General features: G+C 39.7%; 1 protein-coding gene across 7 annotated transcripts in view; it reads left to right on the forward strand.

Moving 5' to 3' along the window:
- TMEM232 (transmembrane protein 232) overlaps positions 1-13,529 on the forward strand; it is a 158,898-nt gene that overhangs the window by 69,277 nt on the left and 76,092 nt on the right. For all 7 annotated transcript variants that reach the window (XR_011558337.1, XM_070742940.1, XM_070742941.1 and 4 more), the window contains exon 11: positions 2,293-2,471. Coding sequence is in view for 6 of the 7 variants with exons in the window: in XM_070742940.1 (XP_070599041.1) it covers positions 2,293-2,471 (179 nt within the window). In the remaining variant the exon portion in view is untranslated. The remainder of the gene's footprint in view (positions 1-2,292; positions 2,472-13,529) is intronic.

The following is a 13,529-nucleotide window of genomic DNA, read 5'->3' on the forward strand; positions in this document are numbered from 1 at the left end:
AGATTGTGTCCCCTTGTTCTTGTGTTCACTTTCCTGTTAAAAACACTTCCCTCCTGAACCTTATTTAACCCTTTAACATATTTAAATGTTTCGATCATGTCCCCCCTTTTCCTTCTGTCCTCCAGACTATACAGATTGAGTTCATTAAGTCTTTCCTGATCTGTTTTATGCTTAAGACCTTCCACCATTCTTGTAGCGCGTCTTTGGACCCGTTCAATTTTGTCAATATCTTTTTGTAGGTGAGGTCTCCAGAACTGAACACAGTACTCCAAATGTGGTCTCACCAGCGCTCTATATAAGGGGATCACAATCTCCCTCTTCCTGCTTGTTATACCTCTAGCTATGCAGCCAAGCTTCCTACTTGCTTTGCCTACTGCCCGACCACACTGCTCACACTTAGACATGAAGTGTTGGTTTCACACAGAACATTTAGAAAAGTTCCATTCAGCAATGATCATTTAAGAAGTGTGGATTTCAACTCCCAGCATTCCCTACCCATAGGTCATGAGGGGGAAGATATGCTGGGAGTTGACATTCACATTCTTAAATTAGTGAAGGTTGAGAAACTGGCTTACACAAATCTAAGCATCATTCAGCAAAAATCCCCTGCAATATTAATTATTTTAAAAGTGTGTAACCGACCTTTTTATTGTGCTGGCAGTGCTTAGATGATTTACAACAATGTACAATTTTAAAATTTATTGTGAAAGCTAGAAAATACAGTAGAACGATTAGTTTACTTCCAAACAGTTTCATTTCATTGCTTCTTGATCAGCACAGCAGTAGCATTGCTCATGAATTGCTTCTTAATTGCACCTTAATTAGTGTAATTGGTGAAACAGTGTTATTTTGCAGTACAATGGAAGGAAAAAATAGAAGAAATTAATAATTAACCCCTCTTCCTTGTGGAACTGATTGAGTGGGAGTCATGAAGATATTATTAATCACTCTATGCTTCTGCTCTGAACTGGAAGCAAGGAGAAACCCAAAGAAAAAAAGTTTAATAAGCAAAAGCCAGACCATCATAAATAGCTTCAACTGTTCTTTGAAAGTCAATACCTAATAAACCAGCACTGACATTTTGTTGGTTTATTTTTTAAAATCTGGCTTTATCAAACAATAGAAGTAGGAGAAAAGAAATAGTGCAGATATTAATGATATCTTCTGGATTCTTTTTTAAAAGAGAAATAATGTATTCCAAGCTAAATATTTAAACTGGAAGCAGTTATAGAGGGATCGCTGTTACTTTTTTACTTCTGCCGTAATATGGCCAGGCCAATGGTGAAAGTCAAGGGGGAGGATAGTAGCACGATGCAAGCAACATCATAGTGTAAGTCCTGTCCCCTTTTCACTGAAGGCTGGACTCATTTTTGAAAGACTCAGGTTGGAATTAGGAAAGTTTATTAAAGGAGTTGCTGACGCAGAAAGTTGCAGCTGTGATGAGTGTAACAATGGTGGGACATTACTGCCTAGCAACAAGAAAGTTAAAAATTAGAAGGACATGTTAGAAGGATGCTTATTAAGGCACATAGATACCGTATATAAACTTGGACAAGCTCTAGCTTATAATAATAGTAAAAAATGCACCTCTTTTGATAAGAAAGCTTATTAACATAAACATGAGATGTGTGAAGAAGAAGGGTAAAGTAAAAGAAACAAATACAAAAATGTGTTGAAGACCAATATTTGATCCTTGTTAACTGCCTTAATCATAGGTATATAAAATTAGTATTTGTGCATTGTTTGGGGTTTTGCTCATTTAGCTACTCAAACCCACTTGCTGGAGTACTCCAATAAATTAAGCTGAAAATGCCCTTTCTGGTGTCTCTGATCTTCATTGACTTTGGCACTAGGCTAGGACCCATTTTGGATACAACTTGTTATGATGCTTTTGTCAAAAGTCTGCAAATTCCTCTGGCTTACCTTTACTGGCAACACTTTCAAAAGTCATAACATTCATTGAACTGTTCTGTGTTAGCAGTAGCATCACAACTGTCTGTGGACTAGAAAGATGGTTGCTAGGATGCTAGTGTTCTACATCAAAGACTCAGTGCATTAAGAAATGCTTTTAAAAGCAATAACAGCTAATGGAATTACTTACATGGTCAAATGTTTTCCATAATTGTTTAAAGGAACTTGACATGTCTACATTTGGCCTCAGCTTGCAAAGGTGTCAGCTGTCTGCTTTTAAAGCAGAATTCTAGACGATGTGGATTTCTTGATTTGATCAGGAAAACATTTCTCATATTTTGAGCAGTCATGTTATGGTACCCTGGTCTACCATTATTTCAGATAACGATCCCTTCTGGGTTATACGTTATGGTGTGATCTACAATCTTGTTATCCTGCGTAGTGAACTCTTGGGAGATGTGAATCGAGAAGGATTAAGAAATGCTGTCTGGCGAGCTTTACAAAAACAAAAGGGTACTGAAAAGGATAATCGAGTCCTGGATGCAGCAAAAGTAGCAGAGGTAAGCTTGAAATGTAACATTTGTTTGTTTGTTTATTATTGTGATTTATAAGCCGCCCAACTCATTCCAGACTCTTTCAATCATTGTCCAAATAATGTTATAACTTCAACCAGCTATTTGTCTCCTACTTTCCTACCAAAACAATCCTGTGATTTGAATTAGACTGAGAGGAGGAGTCTGGCCCCAAATCACCCAGCTGGCTTTCATGTCTAAGGGAGGCAGTGTCCTTGTTTCTAGATCATGGATGTAAAACTCACATTGCCATCATGTGATGTTTTGAGACCTTTTTCCCATGTACCCCAAAAGCTGGGGTAGATGTGGCCTGCATGTGACCCATCTGGCCTGTAGGTTGTCAGCTTGACATCCCTGTTCTAGATCAACACCTTACACCAAATTTAGCTGGTATTCTTTCATAACTCAGCAGCCTTTTAAGGCTGTATATTTATTTCACAGCTTTTATATCTCACCCCAGTCTCTATAGTCTTAATGGAATACAATAGAGAAAATATACAGTGGTACCTCATCTTACAAACGCCTCTTCTAACGAACCTTTCAAGATACGAACCCGGTGTTTAAGATTTTTTTGCCTCTTCTTCCGAACTATTTTCACCTTACGAACCCAAGCAGCTGCTGCTGGGATGAAGGGGTTTCTTCCCCCCCCCTTTTTTGAAGGAAAAAAAGGGAGGGGCGGCTTGGAGGAGGAAAGATTTTGCAGAGAACAAGGTGCTTGCAAAGGCACTGAAAGGGTGTCTTTTGAAGAAAGAAAAGGGAGGGGCGCCCCCATTGCCTTTCTTCCTTCCCACTCACCCTTTAGCCTAGCCTTGCTTCTTCCACCCGCCCCCTTTAGCTGCTCCTCCCTGCCCTCTGTTCGCCTCCCTTCTAAAGTTTGGGATTTTCCTGAAGGATTTGCACGCATTATTTGCTTTTACATTGATTTCTATGGGAAACATTGTTTCATCTTACGAACTTTTCACCTTACGAACCTCCTCCTGGAACCAATTAAGTTCGTATGATGAGGTACCACTGTATTTGATTTCTTTTCCTAAACAAAGCTTTCACTTATTTCTGTTTAATGTTTTTCTATTTTTTCAGCCAATGTCCCTAACTTCTTTTTCAATTTTGTATTTGTTTTATAGAGCATGTGACTAAGATTGATTTCTTGCTTTGTTTTTCATTGGAATAAGATTTAGCCATACAGATAGCCCCTACTATAACAAAGTGAAAGTGAGGGAGTATAGGGAAATTTTCTGATGGCCTTGTCCACTTCATCGGGTGTCACCAAGTCAAACTCCTCCCAGACAGATGGACAAAGATGAGCCCCAGTCACCTCGACTGACTCATTGTCAGCCGATACTGCTATGCAATTGTAGTCGAGGTCTGCCCGGATCCGAGCGACTTTATCAGCGAAAAATGAGTTAAATTCCTTGGCACTGCCCTGCAAGGACTCCCCAAGTCCCCCCTGATTCAGAAGGGAGCGGGTCACCCTAAACAGAGCAGCCGGGCGGGATTCCGCTGATGCAATCAAGGCGGCATGGTATGCGCATCTTGCCGCCTTGAGCGCCACTTTGTAGGTCCTAATAAAAGCTCCTACAAGTGTTCGATCGGATTCGGACTTACTCTTCCTCCATCACTTCTCTAGACGTCTCTTCTGGCGTTTCAACTCCCAGAGCTCCTTGTTGAACCATGGAGCTCTACGGGGTCTAGTGCAGCCCTATTGCAAGCCAGAGCAAGAGACTCTGCCGAGCTGTGGATGAGTGAATCTGGTAAAACCCCAAGCGCCCTCTGAAAACCCTCTGGGTCCATCAGGCATCTGGGGCAGAACCACCTAGTTGGTTTCACCTACCTGCAGGGGAGGATTGGAGCCAGGAAATCAAGCCGCAGTAGAAAATGGTCTGACCATGACAAAGGCAATGCTTCTAAGCCCCTCTTGTGACAGATGAAAGCACTTGAGAACTTTCTCAAAAAACTTGTCTTTTTTGAAGCTGACATATCACATTTCCTCTTTTCCACTTTATAAAGCTTAGTTTCCAGCCTCTGATTCATCTTTATTGTACTCCTTTGAACCACTTTCTTTGAGTTTCTTTCAATGTGATTCCCCAGAATTAAAAATTTTGGGATTTGGAAAATATAATTCTGTTAATACAGCTTAGAATTGCATTGGACTTTATGGTGAAACGTTACACTACTGAATCATTCCATTCATTCAGCCACAATTCTAAGATCTTGTTTCAAGTCACCATCTGATGCATGTGGATTTGGATTTTTTTTCCTAATGAAAAGCTTTGCACTAATTTTTGTTGCATTTTCTTTTATTATATGAGACCACTTATCTAATCAATCAAAATAATTTTGAATTTGGTTTCATAGGTTATTAGATACCCTTCCCTCTTTTGTTTCATTGTCAATTTTAGAAGCATTCCCTCTATCTCTTTTTCCTAACGATTAATGAAAACAAAGAGAACTAAACTCCATGGTATACATCACTTTATTTAGATGAGGAACATGCTGTTGAATATAGTTTAGATGATGAGTGATGATTCCCTCTAATAAACAAAATATCAAAATTATACTTGTCTAGCTAGCTTATCAGAATCTAATATGGCAATTTATCATATATTTTGAATCCAAGATGTATTAAACCTGTAGCGTAATCATTTGCTTGGCTAGAAGATGAAATATCATTATCTTGACAGGATCTGTTCTTGACAAATCCATTCTAACTTCTGGTGATCACAGCTTCATTTTCAAACCCCTTGCAGAATGACAAATTTATGACCTACTCTAGGATTTTCTGACAACTTTCAGTGTCAGCTTGACTTGTGACTCCTTTTTCTCATTTTTGAAATAAGAACATTTATCCCCTTCTGATTATCTGGTATTTTACCAAATATATCAGGACTTCCCATGGGCAGTGGGTAGAGCTTAGACTGTCAGCAGGTTCATTCATATCTTTTTTTTTGGTATTTTGTTTTAAAACAGCTTATTTTTCCTCCAGTTGTAATCGGTAAACCAGTACCATTTGGTGCTATGGTAGTTCCCAATGGTTTATCTTCATCACATCCGTAAGAGAATAGTAAAGCTACCTAAAAACAGAAGGGTAGTTGCCCTTCTGATATTGTTTGATGAAAAGAAACATTAATTCTAGCTGAATAACTAATTTAGAAGTGCTCTAAAAATCAAACAAAAAAACAACAAAAAACAACCTTATAACTTAAAACTATTAGTTTAGCGACTATTCAAGTTGGAATGGCACTCAAAATATTGACTTACAATGGATCCTCTCACTTATGACCATCATAATATATTTATATTTATATGAGTGCATAAATATAAAAGATGACACATGTAAGTAATTCTTAGTGTAAATGTGGAAAATCCTTCAGAAAGAAAGAACTGTAGGGGCGCAGTAGTTACAATGTAGTATTGCAAGCTACTTCTGCTGACTGGCCGCTACCAGCAAGTCTCAACAGCTCAAGGTTAACTCAGCCTTCCATCTTTTCAAGGTCAGTAAAATGAGGCCCTAGATCATTGGGGACAATGTGCTGACATTGTAAACTGCCTAGAGAGGGCTATAAAGCACTCTGTGAGCAGGTATATAAGTTTAAGTGCTGTTGCTATACGCTATTTTAACAATAGTTGTAAGATGTTAATCTGTATGATAAACATGAAAATGAATATATTTGTTTCATTTAACTGTCAAAGACATTGACATACATAGGGTTTTGCATCTTGTTCTGTTTCTAATTCTAGAGTGTGAATTAGGGAAAAAGTTCCTTGCCCACCCATTATCTAATATAAGAAATATATATACTGTATACTGTAATTACATAAATGAATGAAATTTTGAGTAAATTACTGTCAAACTTAGAAGTAGTACTAAGATCTTAATACTCCATGAAATTGCCCCAATCAACCATGCACATCACATATTAAAAGATCTGACTGAAAGCAGCCTGAAAATTAGTTTAGGATTTCAGCCTATTGTAAGTGTTGTATTATTAATCTCAAACTCAGAAACAAACTAAGATTGTCATGAATTGTCCAGAAACTCATCTTTCTCTGATTGTTAAATATAGTCAGGACCACCAAATATGAAGAGACAAGCTTCAGTGGGGAACAATGTCCTCTGGCTTCCTGCCCATTATACTACTTGTCACTTTGCCAGTACTCTTTTTAACACTTCCTTGCCATTTACAGTCTATTTATAATGCTTGGTAAGACCACACTTGGAATTCTGCATCCAGTTTGGTTACCACAATGTAAAAAAAAAAAATTAAGAAAGAGAAGAGCAAGAAAGATGGTTAGGGGATTGGAGGCTAAAACATATAAAGAACAGTTGCTAGAATTAGGTATGTCTAGTTTAATGAAAAGAAGGCCTAGGAGTGACATTATAGCAGTGTTACAATATCTCAGGGGTTGACTGAGATATTTGGAGAATCAACCTATTCTTGAAAGTACAGTGATCCCCCGTTTATTGCGTCCCCAACCATTGCGAACAGGGTACTTCGCTATTTTTCAACCCGGAAGTCAAAAATACCATCTACGCATGCGTGCCGGGCACGCATGCGTAGATGGCAGCGGCTTCCCTGGGTCTTCCCCCTCTTGCTGGCGTCAGCGAGGAGTTTCCCCACCGCCCACGCAAACTCCTCGCTGCCGCCCGCCCTTCGCCCGCCCACGCCGTTCATTCTCGCCGCTTTTGAGCTAAATCCGGGAGCGAATTCGCTTCCGGACTCAGCTCAAAACCGGCGATACCAAGCGGCAAGGAACGGCTTGTCTCGGCGCTTTCGAGCTGACAGCTCGAAAGCGCCGAGACAAGCCGTTCCTTGCCGCTTGCTATCGGCGGTTTTGAGCTAAATCCGGGAGCGAATTCGCTTCCGGACTCAGCTCAAAAGCGGCGATACCAAGCGGCAAGGAACGGCTTGTCTCGGCGCTTTCGAGCTGACAGCTCGAAAGCGCCGAGACAAGCCGTTCCTTGCCGCTTGCTATCGGCGGTTTTGAGCTGAGTCCGGAAGCGAATTCGCTCCCGGATTTAGCTCAAAAGCGGCGATACCAAGCGGCAAGGAACGGCTTGTCTCGGCGCTTTCGAGCTGACAGCTCGAAAGCGCCGAGACAAGCCGTTCCTTGCCGCTTGCTATCGGCGGTTTTGAGCTGAGTCCGGAAGCGAATTCGCTTCCGGATTTAGCTCAAAACCGCCGATAGCAAGCGGCAAGGAACGGCTTGTCTCGGCGCTTTCGAGCTGTCAGCTCGAAAGCGCCGAGACAAGCCGTTCCTTGCCGCTTGGTATCGCCGGTTTTGAGCTGAGTCCGGAAGCGAATTCGCTTCCGGACTCAGCTCAAAACCGGCGATACCAAGCGCCCCCCGGACCCCCAACCCGGGTTTGGGGGGCTGCTAGGAAGCCCTCCATGCCGGCGGCAAACAGCCGCCCCGCCCCCAATCTTCGGCTCCTCGCTAGCGCTGTGGGAGTAAAAACACCGTCTGCACATGCGCAGACGGTGTTTTTACTTCCGCATCGCTACTTCGCGAAAACCCGCTCGTTGCGGGGGCTCCTGGAACGGAACCCTCGCAACGAGCGGGGGATCACTGTATCTGAAGGCAGGATAAGAAGCAATGAATAGAAAGTAATCAAGGACAGAAGCAACCTAGAACTAAGGAGAAATTTCTTGGTAGATAGAACAATTAGTCAGTGGAATAAGTTGCCTCCAGAATTTGTGAATGTTCCAATACTGGAAGTTTTAAAGAAGAAATTGGACAACCATTTATCTGAAATGGTATAGGGCAGTGTTGGCGAAACTTTTCAGCACCAAGTGTATGGGGAAGCACCAGAAATTGGAAGAGCAGTTTTCTGGTGGGCATCTATCTATCTATCTATCTATCTATCTATCTATCTATCTATCTATCTATCTATCTATCTATCTATCTATCTATCTATCTATCTATCTATCTATCTATCTATCTACCTACTTACTAACTTACTTATTTATTTATTTGATTTTTATGCCGCCCTTCTCCTTAGACTCAGGGCAGCTTACAACATGTTAGCAATAGCACTTTTTAACAGAGCCAGCATATTGCCCCCACAATCCGGCTCCTCATTTTACCCACCTCGGAAGGATGGAAGGTTGAGTCAATCTTGAGCCGGTAATGCGCATGAGCACCAGAAAGCAGAAAAGCAGGTGCGCTGGTCAACTAGTTTTCTGGGTTCTGGTTCACTTACATGTCCAAAGACCAGCTGGCCAGCATGCATAAGGTCCCTTCCAACTCTGTTATTCTGTTATTCTGTCCTGTTATTCTCTTTCTTTTCATTGTTGCTGCCTGCCACCTATTGTTTCCCCCCCACTGTTGCTTCTTCTACATTCTTACTGCTATCATTATCAATCCCATTTATTTCTTTTGCTTTTTGCCTGTCTACAAAAAAAAGTCAGAATGATAGGTGCCACTAGATTTCAGGAATTCCTGCTACCTGTGCTTTGGTAGAGTCCATAGGGACACGACAGACCATTTTATTAAATATATATATATATGCCTGGTTTCTTTTACATCCCAGTGAACTATATCTTCAACCTTTTGCACAGAAGTATAATTTTATCAATAGATTGCTGATAGTTTTCTTAACAATTTTGATTGGATTAGCTGAAATTCATGAAAGATGTAAAATCTGAAAACGTAATTTGTGAACCAAGGCCCTTTCATACAATCAGTTTATAGGAGAATAAGGGAGCAATTGTATCTCATTTCCTGTTAAAGGATATAGACAGATATTTCTTAAATAAAATGTTCTTTTGTAGAAGCCTAATTTTCCCTGCAGTCACGACATGACATTTGAGAAGGCCTTTTGTGAGCTAAGACAACATGGGTGCATTCAGTCTTTTAATGAATCCTTTCCTCTCAGCACACTGGAAGATTTAATAAAGAAATATGGTTTCTTATTGGTCAATTTGCCTGACACATGAGCCAAGACTAAAATCAAGCCTGTAAATTCTTTGATATCATACAGTGAAACTGCTCTTAAATAATTACATATTATGAATATAATTTCTCTTTGCTAATTTTTCTAGTTGGCTGTTCAGTTTTTGATATAGTTTATTCTATTTATTTATTTATTTATTTATTTTATTTATTTATTTTGTCTATTACACAATGAAGGTTATAGTGGATATACTCATAGTAAAATACATAATGAAGGTTACAGAGGATATACTCATAGTAAAATATATTTAAGAAAGAAGAGAAGAGAAAAATATAGGAATAAAATATATCAATGAAAGAATAGAAGAAGAGATATCGGAATAGAAGAAAGATATAGGAGATATAGGAAATAAATAGGACAGGGGATGGAAGGCACTCTAGTGCACTTATGTACGCCCCTTACTGACCTCTTAGGAATCTGGAGAGGTCAACCATGGATAGTCTAAGGGTAAAGTATTCGGGGTTTAGGGATGACACTATGGAGTCCGGTAATGAATTTCATGCTTCGACAACTCGGTTACTGAAGTCGTATTTTTTACAGTCAAGTTTGGAGCGGTTAATATTAACTTTAAATCTGAGGGGGGCGGAGCCAGCGGCGGAGCTGAACGGACGGTGTGGAGCGGGGCTCCGTTAAACACCTCCGTTTTTATAGGTTCTCTTTGGCCCCCGAGGGCCACAGATCCTGCGATCAGGGGTCTGACGGATTGGGGGTGACGCTAGTTTGATTCTGTGGCGGCAGCCCGATCGACGGAGCGTTCAAACCCCTCTACGAGTGAGTGCCTGTAAGCTAGGAGCAACATGGCGGCCTAGAGAGCTCCCAGCTGGTCATTACTATTCGGCGACTAGCGGAGGCGAACGAAACGGTGGAGTTGACTCTCAACATACCAGTCTGCGATCGTACTGGAGATTTATAACCGGAGAACTTTCTTTTCCCCTCTTTTGGGCAGCGTCTTTTGAGCTTGATATCCTAATAGCTCTGACAAGAGAAGGAGAAAGAGGATCTGTCATCTCCCTCTTTCCGGCCGGCGGCGACCTAGCGTTTTTGGGTCTTAACAATCTCCGACAGTCTTCTTCGTTTATTAACACCATAAAAAGCTTTTACAACACAGTATGAAGATCTGACGTCCCAGAGGGATTCCCTGTCGTCTTAGAAGAGTTCCCGTTTTGTCTTCCTTTATTTCTTTATTTCTAAACCCACCTAGAGGCTCCGATTCATCAGCGTGACTTAGCTACTTCCTGGTTCCTGTTTCTGCTTCGATCTTCCCCTTTGTTGCCGAGTCACAGTCTGGCCTCAATTTTTAACACAGGGAAGCTGGCAGCAAAGAAGGAATTGCTTCACAACCCCCCACACAACCCAGACTGATTTTGTGAAGCTTCAGGATTGCAACAGGACCGGATCAACCCTAATTCACAGCTGTGATAGATGATCTTTGGATTGAGCAAGCTAATTTCGACCATATTCAATTAACTCTTTACTTACCTAACCAATCTAACGTATTGCTATCCACCTGACTATATTTGATAACTAATACAAGGTATCTATATTGTTCAATAACCGTTCTATAACTCATAACTTATAATTTATAATCTTACAATTTATATTAAATTTATACTTAATATACTGATTAATTAAAAAAATTCACTGTACTTACTCTAAAGAATTTTCTGCCCTTAATAATTACTATACGTACTATAATAGGATACTAACTGCTACCAAGTGTATCACTTAAATAATCACTGTATATATTAACTGATATTTAAAATTTATTGAACTTATTGTACTTATTTTAATGAATTAATCATCTAACTAACTATCTAGTGTACCATTTAACTATTACTGTACATATGAACTGAATTTAAGCTCCCCATGTATAGAATAATCTGTTAGGAGTCCACTAACTCATTGATTTCCTTATAGGCTATTTGATCATAATACTAACCCCTTAAGTGATTCTCTCTTTGGATATATATATATCAAGTACAAAGTTATCATAGTTTAACAAAAGGAATATTAGATAAGATTTACGCATTATATTATTCTGATTAAGTTTATATGTATTATTCTATCTAGTGATTTTCTTTGGGTATTTTGTAAGAGATAATTTTTTTTTTCCAGAAACTAAATTCAATCAAGTCTAGGCCTTATTCTCTTAATAATCTATACAATATATATAAGTAATCAATATAAAACCGGCTTGATCCTGTCCCTTCGCCTCTTCTTCCCTTCCTTTTTCTCTTTCACTAGAAAGAAGAACCACTCTTATAATCTATATTCATATAAAACAACTGAAATTAACCTATCTTATTACTTTCTTATTCACTTTCTCTCCTTCTACCTCTTTTAACTGGTTATAACTTTCCATTGCTATTTGTACTAGGGCCTTTCGATAGATTTATCTGGAACCGCCCTCTCGCTTCTATAACAACTAAAAGTCCAGCAGTATATACTATTTAAATTAAACTCTGGATCGGACCATAAGACAATTATACAAGTGGGCTAGTTGGTGGTCCATCAGAAAAATGACAAGCCTTTCAAATTTGTCCAGAGTGGGTTCTGGGAGGAAACCAACCAATCAATCAACTTCAGCCATACCGAGTCCCTCTACTCAGAGATCTCTGGAAGATATGCTTCCCAGAGAAAGATCTAGCTCATATAAAGACCTTCAAGCCACTCTCCTTCAAATGCAGGAGCTAATGCTTAAGAACCACCAAGATATCAAAAAAGAGCTAGGTGAGGTTAGAAATGACACAGCAGAGCTAAAAGAGAGGATGCAAAATATGGACAAAAGGCACGAGGCTTTTGAACAGCAAATGATTAAACAAGATAAAAGGATTCAAGATCTAGAAGACAAAATAGACCAGGACCATAAACAATTGGAAGACCTGACAGACAAACTAGTCCTTGCCAACAGAGAACTTGAAAATACAGTGATAAAATTAGAGAGCGAGAAAGCGAATCAATATCTTAGATTCCAAAATCTCAGGGAGGAGAAAAGTGAAGACCTACCAGACACTATGGCCGAGATTCTTTCAAAAGCTCTGGGCATTGAAAAGGATACAATGCTCAACGAAATAGATGAAGTTTATCGGATAAATACCAATTACGCCAGACGCCATAACCTCCCCAAAGAAGTACACATCAAATTCGTTAAAAAATCGGTTAGGGACGAAATATTGCACAGAGCTAGGGATGACCCCATAGAATTCAAGGGGAGACAATTGGTAATCCTCAAACAAGTTCCAAAACACGTCAGAGATCTACGTAGACCCTACACCTTTTTGTCAGCCAAACTGACCAGACACAATGTAAACTTTAGATGGCTGGTCCCCGAGGGCATGCTAGTGACCTGGCAAGACAGGAAGCTAAAAATCGATTCGGTCGAAAAGGCAGAAGAATTTTACGATAAAAACTTCCCCGCTGATCGGTCCTCCGATAGACAAGAGACGAAAGAAACAAGGAACCCCCAACCAACCAGTCCACCATCCACAGAGCAGACCCTACTTAGTTTGGAGGGAAGTCAGGCCACTGATAGTTTAACCTCAGGTAATAATGGCTATACAGGATATCCAAAGGAAACAAGAAGTACTAGGGCAACAAGACCTAAATATAGATAACCTAAACCTGGCTCAGGAAAAACCAAATAAGGGAATCGAGTTATATACAATTAATATAAATGGACTGAATGCCCCCCAAAAAAGGAATCAAATTTTAAATAAAATTGCTAAATTAAACTTCGACATCATTGCAATGCAAGAAGTCCATATTAAACATAAATTTGAACATCTACTCCAAAGAAATAAACTTGGGAAGTTATTTACATCTTTGGCCGCAGAGAAAAAAAGGGGTGTAATATGCTACATCAATTCGAACATCCAAGCTAAATTGAAATACAAAGATAGGGAGGGCAGAATTTTAATCCTAGAATTAAATATAGAACGAGATACAATAACACTAATTAATATCTACGCTCCGAATGAAGGCCAAGAAAGATTTTATAAAAGACTGTTAAATATAATTAAAGAGCACTCCACAGACAATATCTGTCTAGTAGGAGATTAATCCCGAACTGGATTATAAAAATGACAAGATGA

Source organism: Erythrolamprus reginae, chromosome 2 (assembly GCF_031021105.1).
Source record: "Erythrolamprus reginae isolate rEryReg1 chromosome 2, rEryReg1.hap1, whole genome shotgun sequence".
NCBI classification, from domain to species: domain Eukaryota; kingdom Metazoa; phylum Chordata; class Lepidosauria; order Squamata; family Dipsadidae; genus Erythrolamprus; species Erythrolamprus reginae.